This window comes from Macrotis lagotis, chromosome 1 (genome assembly GCF_037893015.1).
Source record: "Macrotis lagotis isolate mMagLag1 chromosome 1, bilby.v1.9.chrom.fasta, whole genome shotgun sequence".
NCBI lineage: Eukaryota > Metazoa > Chordata > Mammalia > Peramelemorphia > Peramelidae > Macrotis > Macrotis lagotis.
Genome location: NC_133658.1, coordinates 499428687 through 499449622, shown reverse-complemented (window position 1 = coordinate 499449622; position 20936 = coordinate 499428687). Strand labels below are relative to the sequence as shown.

The following is a 20936-nucleotide window of genomic DNA, read 5'->3' as shown; positions in this document are numbered from 1 at the left end:
GTGGGCAAGAGTTTTATTTGAAACATATAAACAAGTACTTATTAAAATGAACTTCTTAAGATTGAAAGGCAGCAAGTTTCCCTAGCTGGCCAGTCTCATTTTATTCATTTTTTTTTTCAAAAAAAAGATAGATATATAGATATAGATATGACTAGATTGGACAAATACAGTTGAGAGAAAAATTATCAAAAGTTCTATTAATTACTCACTGCTGATGGTCATTAAATCAGTGATGCAGAGATAGTTAACTATTTTTTTTATTATGCTAGGAGCACAGGCTACACAAAAAAAACTTACCAGTCAATGAGCCTAGATCATCAATTTTACTAAACTTATATGGAATGTGAAGAAATAAGCAACATAGAAAAATTGAATTTTATAGAAAACAGGAGGGAAAGATAAGAGTATACATGGTTTGAAAACAAGAAGAAAATAAAAACTCTTGCCAATTTGTCAAAGCTGGCTTGATTTTTCAACAGGCTTAATTTTTCAGGTAGTGTGACCTTATGAGAACAATGTCTGAAAGATCAAAACTGGCACAATATCCTCACAACATAATGATGACATAAAGTTTGAGCCAAACTTTTATTTCCTATATTAATCTTTCTTCTATCATAGGTAGCAAAAAGATTGACCCTTTGTCACATGCCTCTTTAAAATTTGCCTTCAATTTAAAATAAAATAGTGATGCAAAATCAATGGTGTACTAGAAAATGGGGAGAGGCAGAAAGGACATAAATAAGCTTTTGTGTAGCTGGGCATTGGGCTAAAAAAAGCTTCATTTGATTCTCACAAAAACCCTCTGAGGTGAGTGTTCTTATTATCCCCATTTTATAGATGAAAAAACCGAAGTTTACAGAAATTAAATGACTTGCCCATCTGAAGTCAAATTTTATCTCAGGTCTTCCTGACTACCAGCTCATCGTTCTTATGCACTGTACCACCAGCTGCCTCTAAATGTTTATTTAATAACACATTTTAATAGTTTCTCTATCAATTAAATTTAAATAAATAAGACAATAAATCAAGACCTGATTTATAACATTTGTCAATTTCTGAGATATAACTGCTCATACCAAAAATTTATCAATCTGCTCTCCCAAGTCAGTTTTGTAACAAGTAAGTTCTGGAGTGTTATTGTACTTGTATGAAATGTATTACCATATAATATTAAAACAAGTCCAAAGAGAGAAGCCTTATTTATTGTAAAACTGGCTTCCCTTACTAGTTCTCCCAATTTTAGACTCGGCTGCAAGGTAAGAGGATAAAAAGAAACATTGCTCAGATACAGGAAAAATAGTTTTGTACTCAGTGAAAGTTATAAGAAGACCAAAGTTTGTGGTCACTTTAAAAACTATTAAGAGAAGTGCTTAGAATAAGAGAATAAATACCTTCCAGAAGATGAGACTGAAGTCCAGAGAAGGAAAATTACTTGCCTTTGGTCCTATAAAGTCTAAAGTTGAACTATTGAGAGATTTTTCTTGTGCCTCAAATCATGATTGTAAGTAAATAATTTTCAATGAGTAAAACACAGAACATGAATGACCAATACTTAGCAATAAGGTAATAGCTACTTGCTGATAAGTTGAGAGAAAATTAAAACATGGACCAATTACACTTTTAAATTATTGAAGTAAAAATATGAAAGGTATTTTACAATGACTTTTTCCAACAGAAATACTTGTGATTATTTCAATAAATTCAGAAAATAGTCTTTAACCATATATATATATATGTATATATATATATGGTTTTATATATATATGTCTTTAACCATATATATATATGTTATATAATGTAATATATGTTAAAATCATAAAAAGCATGAAAGGGTCATTCTTTAATCGAAAGCATTTAACTAAAATCAAGACCTAGAATTATCAGCAATGGAGAGTCATTAGTTTTCCAAGTACAAATGGAGTAAAGCAAAGATGACCCCCTACCTACTATTATTTTACATTTTTCTAGAAATGATACCTAGAAAATTGTGAAAATAAAATCAAATTATAAACATTGGCAAAGAGGAGACAAAATCATCCCAATTTGCAGACAACTTGATATCGAGATAGAAAAGCCAGAGAATCAGCAAAGAAAGTAATTTGGGATGAGTCATAACTTTAGTTAGGCTGCAGAATAATGCCACAAAACCAGCCATACAAAAATAACCAAAAAAAAGATTATAGAAATTCCCTAATCACAAAAGCACAGAAAATCATGGAGTTAATCTAACCAAATTATACACACAGTTCATATATACATATACATGCAAAACACTCAAGTTGGATTTTAGAATGGGAAAACAAAAATGGAGATTCAGTTGTCATTGGCTTATGTTAGTATAATAAAAATTATTTTACCTAAGTTTATAGATTTTAGTGCTATACTGAGATTAAAAACTGAATAGTGATGAAATTCAATTAGAATAACAAAGAAAATGGGAAAGCATGAATATAGGGGACAATAGACCTCAAAAACAGCAATATATATTTTAAAAGATATACTGTTATACTACATATATAAAATCTAAAATGATTGGTACTACTTTTTTGTTGTTTCAAAGTAAATATGAGGAAAAGACTGGTGGAAAACAATTGAAAATAGTAAGCCAGTGCTCGTTCCATCAGTGCAACAACCAGGGACAATTTTGGGCTGTCTGCAATGGAGAATACCATCTGTATCCGGATAAAGAACCATGGAGTTTGAACAAATTTCAAGGACTATTCCCTTTAATTTAGGGGGAAAAAACTGCTATCTTATTGTCTGATCTTGTTATCTCTTATACTTTTTGTTTCTTCCTTAAGGATGTGATTTCTCTCTCATCACATTCAATTACTTGAGGGGAAAGGATTTTCTTTTTGTCAAGAATTGCTAGTAAAACTGGAAAACAGTTTCCCAGAAATATTTAAGATTTCACATCTTAAATAATATCCCATATTAAGCTCAAAATATATATATATATATATATATATATATATATATAGGACCGGGACCGAAATAAAAAGTCAGGTTATTTTAAAAAATTAGAAGATAATGGAAGTACATTGCATGAGATTATTTATGAGAGAGAAAATCGTTAAAGGCAGACTAGACAATTACCAAAGCAAATCCATACAAATCCATTTTATATAAATACAATCAGTAAGTATAGAATAGGGGCAGCTAGATGGTGTAGTAGATAGAGCACTGGCCCTGGAGTCAGGAGTACCAGAGTTCAAATCCGGCCTCAGGCCCTTAATAATTACCTAGCTCTGTGGCTTTGCATTGTCTTGTAAAAACTTAAAAAAAAAGGATAGAATAAAACTTTTTAATGGAAAAGGCATATGTGTATGGCTGGTCATAACTCTATCAGGTAATAACATCTAACCAAATCCATTTAAACTAGGTAAAGTTCATTTGGATGCAGTAAAAGCCTTAGATTAAATGAAATTAAATAATTGACTTTGTGAGTAGTATATAAATTACATTTTTAAAAAAGCTTTTTAGCAAAAAAAAAACCCGAAAAACATCAGGAGTGGGTTATAAGCAATACAATATAATTAGGCTTATAGTTTCAAATGCGGACCCTTTAAAGTTGTAACCACTAGTACCATTCTCACCCAAGGAATTACCCTAAGTACTACTCTTTGCCAAGAAAAAATGCACAATAAGAATGAAGCCTGTGGGTCTAGTGGACTTCTTTGTATCTAAACAAGGCAATTTGGGTTTTTTTTCTCCATCCTAGAAAAGAACAAGAAATTCTAAAACCTATGTGGATTCTGGGAATTGTAGTTTCATTCAATTTTCTTTTTTCCCTGGGAGGAAATGAGAATATAACAGGCTCTAAGCCAAAGGGAGATTTTTCAGTGGGCTAGGAGTTTTGAGCTAAAACTGGCAGGACTGAGCATAACAGCAATGCAATGCATTAGCAGAAAGGGCAGGGAAGACAAGAGAAAAGAGTCTGCTCAGACAAGTACTTTTCACATCACATTTTTTCTTTTTTGATAATTGTTTTTTAATTTGAATTTTTCCATTTAAATGTATGTGGTTCTGGTCTTTGCAGGAGAATCGCAATGGAAAAAAAATCTGCCTCCCTCTACCTGACATTATGATTTTATCTATATGGAATCTCTGAGATGAGAGAACCAATCTTAGGTTCTTGAAATTATCAATAATCTTACAAGTTTTTAAACAGCAGAATTAGATGAACCATATTATAACTCAAATCTATACCCCACTCAGCTATGTAGTTATTTGTAAGTCAAATTGCTTAGACTAGCAAGCATCTTGGCAAAACTAGACTCCAGAATGAGGGTCAGAAAAGAGGCTTGGGAGGAAGGAAGAGCATGTTTCCTATTGGACTGCCTGTAGTGGAATTCTTGAAACTAGGTCTTCCTGACTTGGAGGCTGGCTCTTTATCTTTTCAGTCACACTTATATTTTTAAATATTCAATAAATCAAAGTGGAAGCTAAGACTTCTACATCCTTCAGTCAATTTCAGACAGTGATAACAGTGAATAGAGCACTGAACCCGAAGTCAGAAAGACCTGAATTCAGATTTGACGACCCTAGCCTGTGTGACCCTAGGTAAGTTCCTTAACCCTCTGTCTCAGTTCTCTCATCTGTAAAATGAGCTGGAGAAAGAAAAGACAAACCACTCCAATATTTTTGCCAAGAAAATTCCATATGGGATCTTGGACAGTTGGATATAACTGAAATGACTCAAAAACAACACATGAAGTAGTGCAAAATTCAGACAAAGAAATAGGAAAAACTTTAAATTATGACCTAAATAAGCATAAGTGGAAGTGATGAATAAGAAATTAGATCTGGTAGATAAAAGTGCCTGAAGAACTATGACTAGAGATTTGCAATATTGTACAGGAGACAGCAACAAAAAACATTCCAAAGAAAAGAAGAGCAAAAAGATAAAATGGCTGTCTAGAACCATGTAAAACCCGAGAGAAAGAAAGTAAAAGGGAAAGGAGAAAAAAAACTGAATGCAGAATTCTGGGGAATAACAATGAAAGATAAGGTTTTCTTAAATGTGCAATGCAGGAAAAAAATAGAAGATAATAATAATGGGAAAGATAAGATCCTATCAAGAAAAATTCATGGAACAAAGGACATAACAGACAAAAATGGTAGGGGCTTAATAGAAGTAGAAGAGAAGAGGTGACAAGAATACATGTAAGAACTATATAAGGAAGATCATAACATCACTGATAATCACTTTGATATAGTTACTGATCTATATAACTAGAAAACCTGAAGGAGGAAGTCACGTGCCTTAAGAAGCAGTACTTAAAAATAAAGTCAGTGGTGGTGAGAGAATTCTAGTTGAGTTATTTAAAATTCTTTCAGATCTCAAAATAAAGTGGTTAAAGTGCTGCACTCAATATGCCAATAAATTTGGAAAACTCAACAGTAACCAGAAAAAAATCAGTTCATGTCTTAATCCTAAAGGACAATGCCAAAGAACATTCAAATTACCAAACAATTGCACTCGTTTCTCAGGTCACCAAGACTATGCTTATGATTCTGCAAGCTAGGCTTCATCAATATGTAAGCCAAGAATTATCAGAAGTGCAGGTTATTTTTTGAAGAAGCAGAGGAACTAGAGACCAAATTGCCAACATTCACTGGATTTTGGAAAAAAACAAGAAAACACCTACATCTGCCTCATTGATTTTGGAGGAAGAAAAAGAGTATGTTTACAAAATAAAGCAAAATTCTTTGTCAGGGAATATCTCAACATCCCACTTTCTTTGAATCCCATAGACTACATAAGACTCCTAATGGCCCCAATAAAAGATGAAAAGGAAGGTTACACAGGTTGATTCTAGACTATACAGATACAAATGAATGGGAGTTAAATGTCCCAGTTTCCTTTAGGAATGTAGCTTTCCTTTTCATGGAATCCCAGCAAAGGGAGGGAGAGGGTTCAGTGGAAGACTCCTGATTGTAATAACTTTGAATGGACTACTTTCTTTTTTTTTTTTTTTGCTATATTTCTCAAGATATAGAGTAGTTTTCTAATGATTCCACTCAATTTAAATGACCTTTTTTTCTATCTAGGGAAAACAAGGTAACCATATTCATTCTGTTGGTTGCTGTCATGGTCATTCCTAGAAAATGGGAAAATAACTAACAAATATAGGGTCTGCAATACACACAATCTATTCCTTCTGGGAAATAGTATCCTTTGGTAGAGAATCATGATATCCATATAAAGCAAAGATATATTCCTAGAGAAAACCAGGATATTTTTTCTCATTCATTTGCTCCAGTACTTTCAAAAATCAGACTTTGGTGCCTACCATTTTGTTCCAATGCATACCTTTGACAAAAGTATACACACATATATAAACATATATGAAAAGGTGTGTTGTTTTGATGTATTGTTTTGTCCATGTAGGTTATCTGTGACCACATGAGTCCATCTAGACAAGGCTTCTAGGGAAGTAAGAATAAAATATTCTCCCTCCCACCTCCAAAGAAGACTGATTTCTGACAACAGGGGAACGAGATTGGGTCCAGAGGCTGGTCACATTGCTTTCCTCAAAGAAAGTAGAGCTGGGATAGAATTATATCTATCTGTTTTCTTAAATATTGGTAGTCTAGGGAAGATAATGTTTAAGTTCAAGTTGTATTTCTGATCACTATCTTTTTTTTTTTTTTAAGATTTTTCAAGGCAATGGGGTTAAGTGGCTTGCCCAAGGCCACACGGCTAGGTAATTATTAAGTGTCTGAGGTCAGACTTGAACCCAGGTACTCCTGATTCCAAGGCTGGTGCTCTATCCACTGCGCCACCTAGCCACCCCTGATCACTATCTCTTAATGGGGGAGAAGTTCCCCAAACTATATATCCAAGCCATGATTCCCTTTCTACTAGATACCAATTTTACAATTTACACAGTCAATTAATCCATTTAACCAAACAGTTAGCAAACATACACCAAAGAAAATATATACATGAGAATATATATACAGGATAATAATAATATAGTGAATTAACTCTCCCATTGGACATGAGATAGATAACTCAGCTCAAAAGAATCTAACATCTCAGCAGAGAGGAAATTCCTTGAAGTCTCTAGCAATCTGGGAAGAGAGACATGATAGAGGTTCCTGGCTCCTATTTCTCAGCTTCTTCCCAGAATCTTTCTCTAACCCCTCAGTGCCTAAAGCTATGCATGCATGCATACTTATACATATATATACATGTATGTAGATTATATATAAACACATAATATATACCACTATTGATTATATAAATTGAGGGAATTATTCACATTTTATAATTAATAATAATTATTATTAATGGAAAGTGTTCCATGTCTCTACCATCCCCACACACAATTTGCATTGAGGGGGGGAAAGAATCTCTTTTCTCTTTGGTTTTCAGCATGCTCTGCTTTTTAATCCCCTCTCCATACTTAGACAAACTCAGGTTAAATGGAAACCAGGGTTTTTAATAACTGCTCCAATCCACATGATGAGAATGATAATTTTCATCCAGTGTTGAATTCAAGTTCAAAGTGATACAGTTTGGGCCGGCTAGGTGGCACAGTGAATAGAGCACCCTTGTAGTCAGGAGTACCTTGGTTCAAATGTGACCTCAGACACTTAATTACCTAACCGTGTGGCCTTGGGCAAGCCACTCAACCCCACTGCCTTGAAAAAAAAAATCTAAAAAAAAAAAAGAAACAAAATGATACAGTTTGCAAAAGTGATTGGAAATGGTACTGCTGACCATCAGTTTGGTCCTCCTCCAACCAAGAAAACAATCCAAGACTGGCTAAGGGAAGAAGAAACCTTACTGAAAATGCACTGGCAGAAGGTCATGAGAGGCAAGTCAGCCAAATGGCCTGATTTAGAGAGGGAACTGAAGATCAGGATTGAAGAGCAAAGGGCCATTGGAATTACTGTGTCCACAAACATGGTTCAGCATAAGGGAAAAAGAATTGCTGATGAAAAAGAAGATCCTGATTTGAAAGGAGGACACAACTGGTGCTTCTGGACTAAGCATGTGTCCATGCACCAGACTTGCCCAAAAGATGCCTGAAAGCTATGAGCAGAAGAAGGTCCTTGAATTTCATGATGAATAAAATGAGTTCAATAACTTTATGTAATAGAATTTTTTTCAAATTTCCAGTTCCAAAGAATTATACATGGGGAAATATGGTAGCTCATTTCTCTTGAGCACTTCAAGTCTAATCTGGTTTTTTCTTTGCTGCCCTCTGTTCCTCCTAGCCCACATATTCTATCAAGCAGGAACAGATGCTGGCAAACATGGATGACAGCCACAATGGATCTTTTGAACACGGTGCTCATTTTCCCTTCTCATTCTGACTCCTCCAATGTTTTCTGCATTTCTCCATGTGACTGACATTTCTCTGGGCACCTTCAAAGTCAAATGGCACAGAAACAGGAAGTTCTGAGTAATACTTGGTCTTCTACAGGAAGACACTTCTGTCCATCAAGACTCCACAGTAATAAATCTACAAGGCTATATAATTAACAAATATGAATCTTTTACTAAAAAGAAACAAAAATTGGACTCTAAGGAAGAAGCAACTGATTGACTTCACATGAATGCTACCGTGATTGTACAAATACTATCAGGTAGAAGATCATTCAATAAGAATCATAAGAAAAATAGTTGGTGATCTTTAACTGAGGAATAAAGAGGCATCTAGTTGTCAATCTGATAACAATAAAAGAGTTTACAAGTTTTCTTGTTCAAGACAGAAACTTATAAAATCTGATTATATATCTATGTCTGATGAATCACATGGATGCAAATGATAGTGCATAAAGGAATCTAGAAAGCCATGATTACTATTTTGAAGTCTTTAGCAAGAAACTGAAGACCTTAGACACACACAGGTGATGCTTTCATCATTGTTGCTTGTCAAAGAAAGAGTTTCAGAAGGGAAAGACAGATTTAGTAAGTGAACAGCTGAAGAATTAGATATGGATCTAGTTAGATCTGCTTATTTTCATGACAGACTTTTGTGCTCATAGGTTCGTACCTAAAAAGCCAATAATAATTTATGTGGCTGCATTTTTGCAAATTAATCAAAAAGGCTTTAAACTGAAAAAGAAAGAGAAGGAAGGTAACAGCCTACTCACTAGGCCTGTTCACTAGGCTTGATATAACTGAGTAATTACCATGTATCAGAACAGTAATAGTAAAGATACTAAGAAACTCACAGAAGACAAACTATATAGGAAGTCAAAAATAAAATATACGGTCTCACAAATGCATAAAATTTGAACAAGGAAGATTAATAAGATGTTATCAAAATGAAACAAATGTGACATCATATATGTCACTTAAATTTGCCAAGATGTGATCTATCACTAAAATATGGTTCTGGAAGGGCATATCTTTTTAAATTTATTTATTTTGAGTTTTTTTTAACATTTTATTTCTCCAAGTTACACATAAAAACAAATTTTAACATTCATTTTAACACTTTGAATTCCAAATTCTCTTCCTTCCTCCCTTCCCACCTCCAAATGAGAAGGCAAGCAATTTGATATAGCTTGTACATATGTAGTCATGCAAAACATTGAAAAGGAATATCCTAATGCTTTTTTTAAATAAATTTTTATTGATATTTCTTTTCATATAACTATCACTTTACAATGTCTTTTCCCTCCTCTCCCACCTTGTAACAATAAAGTAGAATTAGGCAAATCAAACTTTTATGGTAGCTATATCTTTTTGAGTTCATATGATGGGTAACTGCTGTGGAAATAGATCTTCCACAAAGCAGAAATTATAGATGTAAAAGCCTAGATTTTAATATGCTTAAGAACATATTCAGGTCTCAGAAAAAAAATAACTGAACAAAAATCAGGATTCTATAGTCAGCATTATATAAGAGTGATAGGGAAATAATTCTTTTACATATTGCAATCTTGTATATTCTTTTAGATTTCTTTTTAAAAAACAGGTTCATAATCCCATGCTTTCTTTATGTCAGAAAAGTTGAACAAACTTTGTAAAACAGAATCATTATTCCATATATCCCCTGTCAATGCTCAATATCTTTAATCCTATATTTCTAATCAAGAATTGTTTTTTTTTTCATATTTAGGGTTTGTAAGTTTATAATGTTAGTCTCTGCCCTCCACAAGATCTGCATCTGCCCAGTTCTAAATCTGAAGGCAGGCTCTGTCTATGTAAAACAGCCTAGTACCCCTCTAATTGCATCTGCAATTTGGCTTTCACAATTATGTAAACAAATAGAGTGATGACCATCTTGAGAAGGCAGGTAAGTGTTCTGGTTATATAGACAAGAGATGAATAAATTCTTATACTCATGACATTTTGGAAAGGGAGAAATTCTTTTTTCTATGTTTTCTATGTCAATATATCCAATAACATAAAATATCAAGTCAGTAGACAGTAGTCCTGTTACTGATTGAATCTTTGTCTGTTCTGATATAGAACAGACCTTTTGGATGGGTTAGAGAAATATAATCAATGATACCTTTATGCACAAATGTGTAACCTGATTGGCTGATTGCCAAAATTTTATAATCCTCTGTTAAATATATATATATATATATATATATATATATATATATTGTTTATTCATTAAGCTCTTAGTTGGTATCTATATTGACGTCATTCATTCATGGATTTCAGTTAGATCCTAGAGAATAAAATTTCATTATAAAACTAGTTTTTGTTATTTCATTTTTAGTCTAAGAAAATTATGGTTAACATCCCTAAAGAAACAAACCTAGTTATTAAATAGACTATAGGAAAATCAAGTCAGGTTATAGATTAAATTACTTTTAGAAAGTTCTTATAATGGACTGGTTGAGAGATTAATAATTCACTAAGATAACCAAGGAGTCAGAGACAAATGGAATCCTTCTGGCTTCTTATCTGAGAAATTTTTTGAGACCTTAAGTAAAATTTTACTTGGGAAAAGTCTTAGCTAACTCAATAGCCTCCTAAGAGATTACCCCCAAATAATAAAAATCAGTAAAAGGGAATCAAGAATTAAAAATTCTCATAACAAGACCAATACATTGCTTATGTGTGACAGTGTATACTATGCTCTGAAGTCAATATTGATTGAATTTCTTGTGATTTTTCAATGCTTCCCCCCCCAACATTGAAGTTATTATGTAAATTGTTCCTTTGGTCCTGTACTGCTGTCTGCATCAATTTATACAACCTACCAAAGTTTCTTTTAATTCTTCACATTGATTGTGTTTGGGATGTAATGAATTATGTTATGATATAATGAAGTATTTCAACAATCCATTACATTCATAAACCATATAACCATAAATTATTCCCTAATTAATGGGTACCCACTTTGCTTCCAGTTCTTTACTATGGAAAAAATGCTGCCCCATTTTTTGCTGTGCTGCCTTCCCTTCCATCCTTAACTTCCTTAGGTAAAAGAGTAGTTGTAGTTTACTGACTTTTTTGGTATAGTTCTGAATTGTATTCAGAATGTTTGATTCAATTCACAATGCCACCAAGATGCATTAATATACTTGTCTTCTCAAAGTTTGTCTTAGATGCTAAACTGCAAAATTGTGAGGCCAATATACAATAGGTATTAAGTTATAAGAAAACTAACAAATACAGTAGACAAAAGGCCATTAGGCTCCAGATTAAGCCCTGAAATTTGTGGAAGTTTAGTCCTTAGAGTGATTTATGACTGACATACTGAAGTGTGAGAAGAGGGAATTTTTCTCTCTTATGATGAAAATGACAGATGATGATAACCTACCCAAGGGTGTTACCCTATCCAACAGCTCAAGAGTTGCTGTTTGACTCATAATTGAGAGGGAAAAAAAAACCCTATACATTCCAGATGGACACAGATACAGCAAGGCAGGGAGAGAAAGCAGCTTCAAGGAAAGGATCTCTGGAAACAGAGAAAAACATCAGGTATGGATCCAAGAAAGAGATAAGACCTAGTAAATTAGAAGTATGATGAGGAGCAAATCCTGTAAACCCAGTTAAGCAATAAAACCAGGAGAGATGCTCCCCATAATAGGTGGGTGAGTTTTTTATACCCTGAAGAACAAGGAGTTGTGAATGGGTTCTACTAGGTAAGTCTCTACTACCAACTTTGGACCCACTCTTCCTAGGTTGCAATCTCCCACAAATGTATACAATGTACAGTAGTTGGGATTTTTGTTTTTATCAACATAGTAAACTCCTTTGCTTTAAGTGAATTGTGTCTATATGGATTGTTTAATTTGAATCATCCAGGTGCTACTTAACAGTGTTAGGATTGTAGACTCAGGGTTACTCCTAGATTCTGAGAGTAGTGGTTACTCTTTTGGGCTACAGCACTACTATACTACTATAGTTTGCTCATTAGTATTTTGGAAATACTAATGCAAGAAATGATGATGTTCATTCTTAGATCTCTAAGAAGACCATGATATCAGGGAGGTGATGCCGCGACATTCAAGTGAATTGGATTTGAATGAAGGGATGCTATGCTAGGTCATCAGCCTCCCTTTTCTCCTCCAGAGTTTAGTGGTCAGATATGAATCAGGATGACTGGAGATGGTCCCAGATGCGAGAAAACTAGGGTTAAGTGACTTGACTAAGGTCACAGAGCTAGCAAGAGACTGAGGACCCTCCTGACTTCAAGGTCGGGGCTCTATCCATCAAGACATACATAGGGCAAGGTAAGAATGTCAAAGTCGAAGATGCCTGCGTTGCAGCTAATAGTTTTGTGAATAACATTGAACTTCACCTAAAATTTTGGTTACTAAAACATGACTTTATGTTATTATTGGTAGGGGGCAGCTAGGTGGCACAGTGGATAGAGCCCCGGCCCTGGAATCAGGAGGACCTCAGTTCAAATCCAACTTCAGACACTTAATAATTACCTAGCCGTGTGGCCTTGGCAAACCACTTAATCCCATTGGCCTTGCAAAAACCTAAAAATAAATAAATGAAAATGTAATTAATTGGTAACAATTCCACACTCGAGGAAGGACCTTTTCTCTACACTTCCACCCTCTCCCAAGGGCTGCTGGAATTCTAAGATCCAGCCTAAGGAGGAGGACTGGCTTGCCTTAGGGCATGAAACTGGCTCTTCCGGTTACTTCTTTTGTGTGAAAGTAGCTCTGGCTTTACCCTCCGCCCCAATGATAGCAAAGGATAGCCGCTCACTCCAGGATTAAAATGACCTTATTCGCTTTTCTTCTGGCAGACATGCCACTCATTATTAGCCACCATCTCGCAGGGAATTCCGCCCACAGCTGCGCTCTCACCTTGGAAGGGAAGGGGAGACCGGTGGTAGGCAGCTAAGGGTGGGTCGCCCCATGGGTGGGGGTGGGTCCCCCTTCTTCCACATTAGCTGCAGAGGAGAGGGTCCTCCCCTTGCTACGTGCCCGCCCCTGCGTCCGGAGGACTTCCCCTATTGGATAGCCGGGGAGACTAGGGGAGCCCCGTGGAGGAGCCTTGGAGAGCCAGGACTGGCATGAGAGACGGGGCGGTTTCCTCTTCCCTAGATCGCGGTTGGCATACGTTTTCGTAGCAGCCACCGGAGCAGTTGGTGTTGTGAAGGTTGCTCCACCTGGTCCGGGCCCTCCTCCTCTTGCTGGGACGGTGACTTAGGTAGGCAGCCTTCCATTGTTTGCTGCAGTGCGGGAGCTGGCTTTGTTCCCCCGCCTAGCCTCTGGAATGAGGGTGGGGCACCTGCTTGGGGACCCACCTTCTCCCTCTGGGGGGGCTCCAGGGGCGGCTCACGCTCCCTTCGGGGCAGGATCCAGGGTGCCTCAGGTAGTGACATTTCTGTCCTTCTGTCAAACCGAGAGTCCTTCTGTAGGGGCAGCAGCTAAGGGAAGGGGCCCTTCCGAACTCCCGTTTTATTTAAATACAGTGAGAAAGAGGTTGTTTTGACAATATTTCCTCTTCTTGACTGTGGGGAAGATCAGCTGTTGCTAATCTCTGGGCCGATTAAGGCAAATCGACCGCCACCCTTTCCTTTCTTCACAATTGCTCTCTAGGAATATTAAAGATGAGAGTCAAGGTGCCTATCTCATAGTAGGGTCTTCCTGAGTTGCCTGCCCACCCGGCAGGTAAAAGAATAAATTCAGTTGAGTGCCTGAGTGCGGCTTCATTCAGGAGAGTAATCCTTTGAAAAATAAACCCTTCGTCCAGAAAGGACCTAGGTGTTTTAAAAGGTCAGTCCCAGAACAGTGAACTCTCTAAGGTTCTATCGCTGGCTTTCATTTTTGCAATATTTACGTCTCCATTCAACATAATTCAATCTTCTGAGCAAAGAGACTTGTGGAGATGCATTTTTTTATTCCGTCATTTTCAGCCTGACTCTTCCTGACAGCTTTTGAGGTTTGTTTGTTAAAGGAACTGGAATGGTCTTGACAATTCCTACCCCAGCTCATTTTACAGATGAGGAAACTGAGGCAAACAAGGTCCGATGGAGTATCCATTGCAACACCAACCCACCTAGTGTTACACTGTTATGAAAAATAAACCTTGACTTAGAAAAAAACTTTTGTAGTATCCTAATTAAGACAAAATGAGTTTCCCCCTCCATTCAAACCATATAGTTATAGCTGCTTATTTAAAAAAATACTTTCAGCAAGTTTTGTTAGCACTTTCTAGCACCCAAGCTCAGATATCCACACCCTTACATATATATATATATATATATATATATATATATATATATATATATATTCAATCGAAAGCAGACATTTATTAAATACCTACTGTTTGTCCTGAAGACAGTATTAGTCATGCAGTCATTTGGATTTTGATGTAAGAACCAGGGTTGAGCACATTATTTTAGCAAAGGTGTTTGCGGAGGTTTTCTTTGCTAATTGTTGATAGATACCTAGTAAATGCTAGTTAAATTGACTCAATATTTCTAAATTTCTATGTGAATAACTTAGAAACTATAATTTTCTATTAGCAAATAAATATGTAGTGACATATAGATTTTAGCCCCATAAAGAAAGTTATAGCACTGATGTGATGAAGTGAAACAACCAGAATGCTTTAATTTATTACTAAAACAATTTGCCAATTAACTTTAAGTTAATATAATCAGAAATGAATTTACATAAAAAACTATTAATGATAGGAACTTTGGGGGTTTTTCTGGTATAAGGTGAGTAAAACTGATTTAAGTATTGCTTACATACTTGAAGGTAGACTTAATTGACTTTGCTTGGTCTCCTCCACCAAACTTTTAATCCCAAACAAAAAGTCATTTTGTAAAGTAATTATTTACACTACTTATGTCTGAACTTAATTATTTCTTTTAGCATTTATTATCTTTCATTTATCAGTGCTGCAGTCAAATATAATTGGCTGACTTGTTTCTAAAATTATCACTGACATGTGCTCATCTCCACCCCTCCCAGTCTTTCCTAATTTGAGTTTGTCATGATAAATATACTTTAAAAAATACAGCTGTATAGCCAACTTAGTTGCTTCAAAACCACTTTCTCATTGGCTATTGTCTACAATTTCTACAAGCATACTTTGTTCCTCACCATAATAATTTATTTCTGCTAACTTTGTTTTCTTCTCAGTTTCTGTAATTCAGTTCTTTCACCAATCAAATAAGAGTACAGGAGCCTATCAGTACTTCATAAAACCATTTTATTACTTCCATTATCTCTAAATGTCTTTTCTTTGGCTCTCATTAGATCCTTTTAATGTCAGTAAAAACATTCTGCTACAACCTAGTGGATGACTTGTTGCATCTGCCTCATCCTCTCCATAAGCAATTGCTTAGCATCTATAAGTCACTTCCATCAGCTGTGTTGGGTATTTTAATTACCCATATATATATAGGACATTGCCTCACCTGTGTTTTATCTGTAGGAAATGAGTGAAGAGTGTATGGGTATGGGGGTGGTGTGTGTGTGTGTGTGTGTGTGTGTGTGTTTTAAGCCGGTGAAACAGATATCCTGAGGTGCTTAACAAATTATATAGGATTGGGTAGAGGATCAAAGGATCTAAACATATTTTTTTTAAGAACTAGAAAAAAATTTTTGAGGAATAATTTGGTGTTTGAAAAGACTTTTCCTTTAAATCAAGGAATCTTGATTTAAACCTAGGCTCAAATGAATATACAGACCCATACAAAGTATATAAAAGAGATATTGTTTAAAAAAATATCAGTACAACATGTTACCAAAAATTACCTATTGACAATCTAGGGAGAAGGATAATCATATTTCATTTATTAGTTGCAATAAGATCAGGCCCTCTACAACTCCAGGTATCTTTGGATACTACTTCTTATATTCTGTAGGCTCTCAAAAGATTACAGGAACTCAACAGAGAAAGGATGTATGGGAAGTAATTTTAAAGACACAGAAGAAAGAAAGAATAGCATGAGAACACCTGGATTCTGTATGTACTAAGAGTGAGAAATTTGTAGATTAGAGACATTATTGTCTTATTCAAATAACTGTTGATTTAATGAATATTATGTAGTTAAGTCTTTCAGCTTTTATTTATTTTTTGGCTTCAAAATGCTGAAAATTTTCAAAACTTTTTTCTCAGAAAATGGATTGAGCATTAAATATTGTTCTCAATCTCCAATTATATCATGTCAAAAATATGATTACATCCACCTGAATAAATTGAAACTCCTCTGTAGCTTATTAGAGAAATCTTAAGAGAATTATTTCCTATTATAAAACTTAAATTGCTAAATATAAGGTCAACAGAATGGAGGTCTAATTTTTTAGTCTGGCTTTGTGTTTGCTCTGAAGGGACAAGAGAAAAATGTTCATTTCATATTGTTAACTTGTCATAATGCCCCATTGGTGACAGTATCAAGTTCCCCCAAAATAAATCATTCTGTTAATAAAATAACTATATAATTATAAAGCAAAATGTTCTGCAAAATAGTATTTATGGATGTGATTTTTATTTGCTGATATATTTTATAGAGGGTGATGTTTTATAGAGTTTATTTGTTCCAATCAGATATATAATGCATGCCCATTTGTTTTTATTTTGTTCTGTTGACTTCAGGTTCCTCCTACTGTGAGAATGTAAAATGGATCCAGAAGAACAAGAGCTATTGAGCGATTACAGATACAGAAATTATTCTTCAGGAATTGAAAAAGCTTTAAGAAATTTTGAATCATCAAGTGAATGGGCAGATCTAATCTCTTCACTTGGTAGACTCAATAAGGTATTTGAAGAGTCTTATTAATTAATAAGATTAATTAATCCTAATTAGATTAAATAAAGGGAAAATGATACAAATCTTTTTAAACATTTGACCACAACTAAGTTTTTTTAAAAACCATATTTATTTTTAAAAATTCTTTTTAACTTGAATAGTTTTTATTCTTTTGATTAATAGTTTTAATCCACTACCTTCTTGTTATTTGAAGTAACACAAGATCTTCAAAAGTTTTGCAAATAAAGCAGGTTCTAAAAGCTTTTCATATGAGATCAGACATTTTATCTTCCAAGACCTTGGTGGAAAAAAATTGAACAGTGCAGCTGGATGGGTCATGAGATAACCCTTTGGATGTTTATACTCTCATATGTTTTATTCCTTCAGGGGCTTCTTCCTAAAAGACAAAGAAGAAACTTAGGGAATACAAGAAATTCAACAGAATAGCAAATAAAAGAAAATGCCCTATGAGGGGCATTTAAAAATATAATTTTATTAAACTGCACTTATTTTATGCCAAGAAATTTTACTTTCTTTTTCCTTTTTTTTTAGTTTTTTTTTTTTTGCAAGGCAAATGGGGTTAAGTGGCTTGCCCAAGGCTACACAGCTAGGTAATTATGAAGTGTCTGAGACCAGATTTGAACCCAGGTGCTCCTGACTCCAAGGCCAGTGCTTTATCCATTACACCACCTAGCCGTCCCAAAATTTTACTTTCTTTATCATCATTGAGTGATAAGATTTCAATGCTTTTATATTTTGTCTATTTCATTTTTTTCCTCAACATTTTGGCATATGATTGGGTAAGAATTTAAATAAATTTCATCTCTATTGTGAATTTTTCTTCTTTTTGAGCTAAATAATTTGACTTTCTCTTGTTCTAATTTAAAAAGGATTCAGATTAGACAATGTTTTATTGATTTTTTAGTCTTAAAATTACAGCTCCTTTATCTATGAGTGCATTATTTTTGTTTTACACTTTGTAAGTGATAAATCCTCTTTGACTTTTTTTTCAGAATTTATTTTGTGCTTGTTTGGGGTTAATTTCTTGGTCTTTTGTAAAGTGTGCTGAACAAATGTCTTAAAAAATGTTTTCAGGAATATACAATTGTTTCCAAGTTCTATTTTAGTTACGTGTATTTCAGTATTTTCTATTAGTTTCTTTACTATATTGTTTATATGATTTATTTCTTTACCCATTCATTATTTAAGATCTCATTACTTACTTTTAAGCTCTCTTTTTTAAATATTTCCCTTTTGATTACAGTTTTATTGTATTATGGTCTGTAAAAGATCTATTTCCCACCTCCTCCCAAAACAGAATTTACAACAGAATATTTTTTAAGTTCTAAATGATGTTGTAGAATATATATGCTCTTTAAGATTCTCATTCTAATTACCATAGTCTATCAAATTTACTTCCTCTAACATTTGTTTAGTCTCACAATTTCCTTCTTTGATATATTAAGGGAAAGATATAATAAGATACAATGATTTCTGCATTTTAGTTACTTTAGATGTTATACCATTTGTTGCCTATATAAAGGATATGTTTAATATTAAAATTGTTTTAAGGTAACATAGCATAACCCATAGCATAATGGGTAGAGAGCCAGCCTCAAAATCAGTATACAAGTCTAGCCTCCAACAGATATAGACTATTCATTTTGTTTATAATATTGTTTCCCTGTTTGTCTCACTTGATAGGGCCTATTTTTACTTGAGGGTTGGGAATGAGGAATGTACCTGTTTTCATAGTAAGTTCAAATGTTTTGTTGACTGACTGAGGTTGGTTTGGGACTATTCTGAGGACTATGCTTTGGAACAGACTTATGGAGATGATCTGAGTTTGTGTCTTAGCTCCTTTTTATATGGTGTTGACTTTAAGCTTTTGCTAGAGAGCTTGAACAACCAGAAGTTCCGTGTTGGTCTTCATGTGCTCCCGATCTATGACAGAAGGTAGAAGAAAGGATGATAAAGTCATTGAGTAGAACAAACTTCTCATTCAGTGGATTTTATATTTTGGGGGGAAATATATTAAATTCTGAATTCAGACACTAAAAAGAATATTTCTATATACATAGCATAATATAGAAAGAACATTCAATATGAAACTGACTCTATTTCATACTGCTAGCTTTGTTAAAAAAAATACAAAAATAGAATAATTATTTTAAAATCACCCTGCTTGTCTGTGCTTCCTTATGAACTTCCTACCATTCCATTCTCTTAAACTTTTTTTTTCTATTTTTTCCCCCTGTCTTCTTTTTAGGAGTCTTTATTGGTAGATAGGTAATAAACATTTTTAGGCCAACAAGGTGCTTACCCTGTACTTAATTATGGGGAATGCGAAAAGAGACAAAAAACAGTACCTACCTTCAAGAACCTCACAGTCTAATAGGGGAGACAAAAAAATAACCTGTACAAACTATATACTGGATAAATAGCAAATAATTGACAGGGAAAACACTAGAATTAAGATGGGTTGGAGAAGGTTTCAATTAGATGAGATTTTAGTTGTGACTCAAAGAAAAACTAGGGAAGCCAGTAGGTAAAGTTGAGTCAAGAGAGCCTTCCAGGCATTGAGGACTACCATCAAAAATCCCTGGAGTCAAGAAATGGAGGGGATCCAAAGGAGGCTCATGTCACTCAGTCATAAAGTGTTTGGTGAGGAATAAGGTATAAAAGGCTGGAAAGTGGAAGAAGGATAGATTATGAAGACCTTTGAATGTCAAACAGAGGGTTTTAAATTTAATCCTTGAGGTAATACAGAGCTACCTGGAATTTATTGAGTAGGTTTGGACCTGTGCCTTTGGAAAAGTATATTGGTGTTAAATGGTGGATGACTTAGTATAGGAAAAGATTGTAGGTAGGAAAGTCACTAACAGGCAACAAGGGCCTACACCATTGTGGCAATCATAGAGCAATAAAGATGGGAGCTGGGGTATTAGAGAGATGTTACAAAGGTGAGATCAACAGGCTTTGGAAATAGATTGTATATATGGTAGAAGGGAGAGATAGTAGGGAGTCAATGAGGACACCTAGATAGTAAGCCAAAGAAAATGGAAAAATGATAGTATCCTTTTCAGTTAACGAGAAGCTAGAAGATGGGAAGGGTTTAGAAAGAAAATGAACAACATAATGAATTTAAGATGTTTGGTGGACATTCAGTTTGAGATGTCTGAAAAACAGTTGGAAATAAATGACTAGAAGTCAGTAAGGAATTTAGGGCAGGATGGGTAGATGAGTCATTATCATAGAAATGTTCATTAAATATTTCACTTCTGAGTACTGCCTCCCTTAATCTACCCTCTCTCTTATTTCCCCCCTATTCCTTAATCTCCTTCCCTTCCTTCTATTTCCCTGTTGGGTAAAGATATATTTTTGCACCCAACTGTGTGGCTTTTTCCCTTCTTTAAATGATTAAGGCCAGAGTATGTTTCAAATGTCACCTGTACCTCTCTCCTCCACACCAACTCTCTCTCTCTCTCTCTCTCTCTCTCTCTCTCTCTCTCTCTCTCTCTCTCTCTCTCTCTCTCTCCCCACTCTCTCTCTAACTGCTCCTTTCATTGTATATATTCCTTCTTGCACACCCCATTTATGGAACATAATTTCCTTATTCTTCCTCTTCCTTTCTCTTCTTTCCTATGTTTTATTCTTTCCTATCCACTCTCCTTTTAAATATGCAGACTCTCTGATTAAGTAGACCTGTGTGAATTATAACATTGTGAGGGGTTTTGTGTGTGTGTGTGTGTGTGTGTATGTGTATCCATCTAA

The 20936-nt window shown here is 34.7% G+C and overlaps 1 protein-coding gene and 1 long non-coding RNA gene across 3 annotated transcripts in view; one reads left to right on the top strand and one right to left on the bottom strand.

Annotated features, from left to right (window-relative positions):
- Positions 1-13391: 13391 nt before the first annotated feature.
- Positions 13392-20936, top strand: part of DOP1B (DOP1 leucine zipper like protein B) — a 151809-nt gene continuing 144264 nt past the window's right edge. Inside the window, exons 1-2 of one of the 2 annotated variants that reach the window (XM_074213943.1) lie at positions 13392-13603; positions 17009-17171. In XM_074213943.1, the coding sequence (XP_074070044.1) occupies positions 17034-17171 (138 nt within the window). In that variant the 5' untranslated portion in view covers positions 13392-13603; positions 17009-17033. Of the gene's footprint in view, positions 13604-17008; positions 17172-20936 lie in introns of those variants that run through there. The other variant, XM_074213944.1, reaches the window with a different exon arrangement.
- Positions 17338-20936, bottom strand: part of LOC141506832 (uncharacterized) — a 32236-nt gene continuing 28637 nt past the window's right edge. Inside the window, exons 2-3 of the long non-coding RNA XR_012473982.1 lie at positions 18906-19106; positions 17338-17559 (exon numbers count right to left, since the gene is read on the bottom strand). This is a non-coding gene — a long non-coding RNA (uncharacterized LOC141506832). The remainder of the gene's footprint in view (positions 17560-18905; positions 19107-20936) is intronic.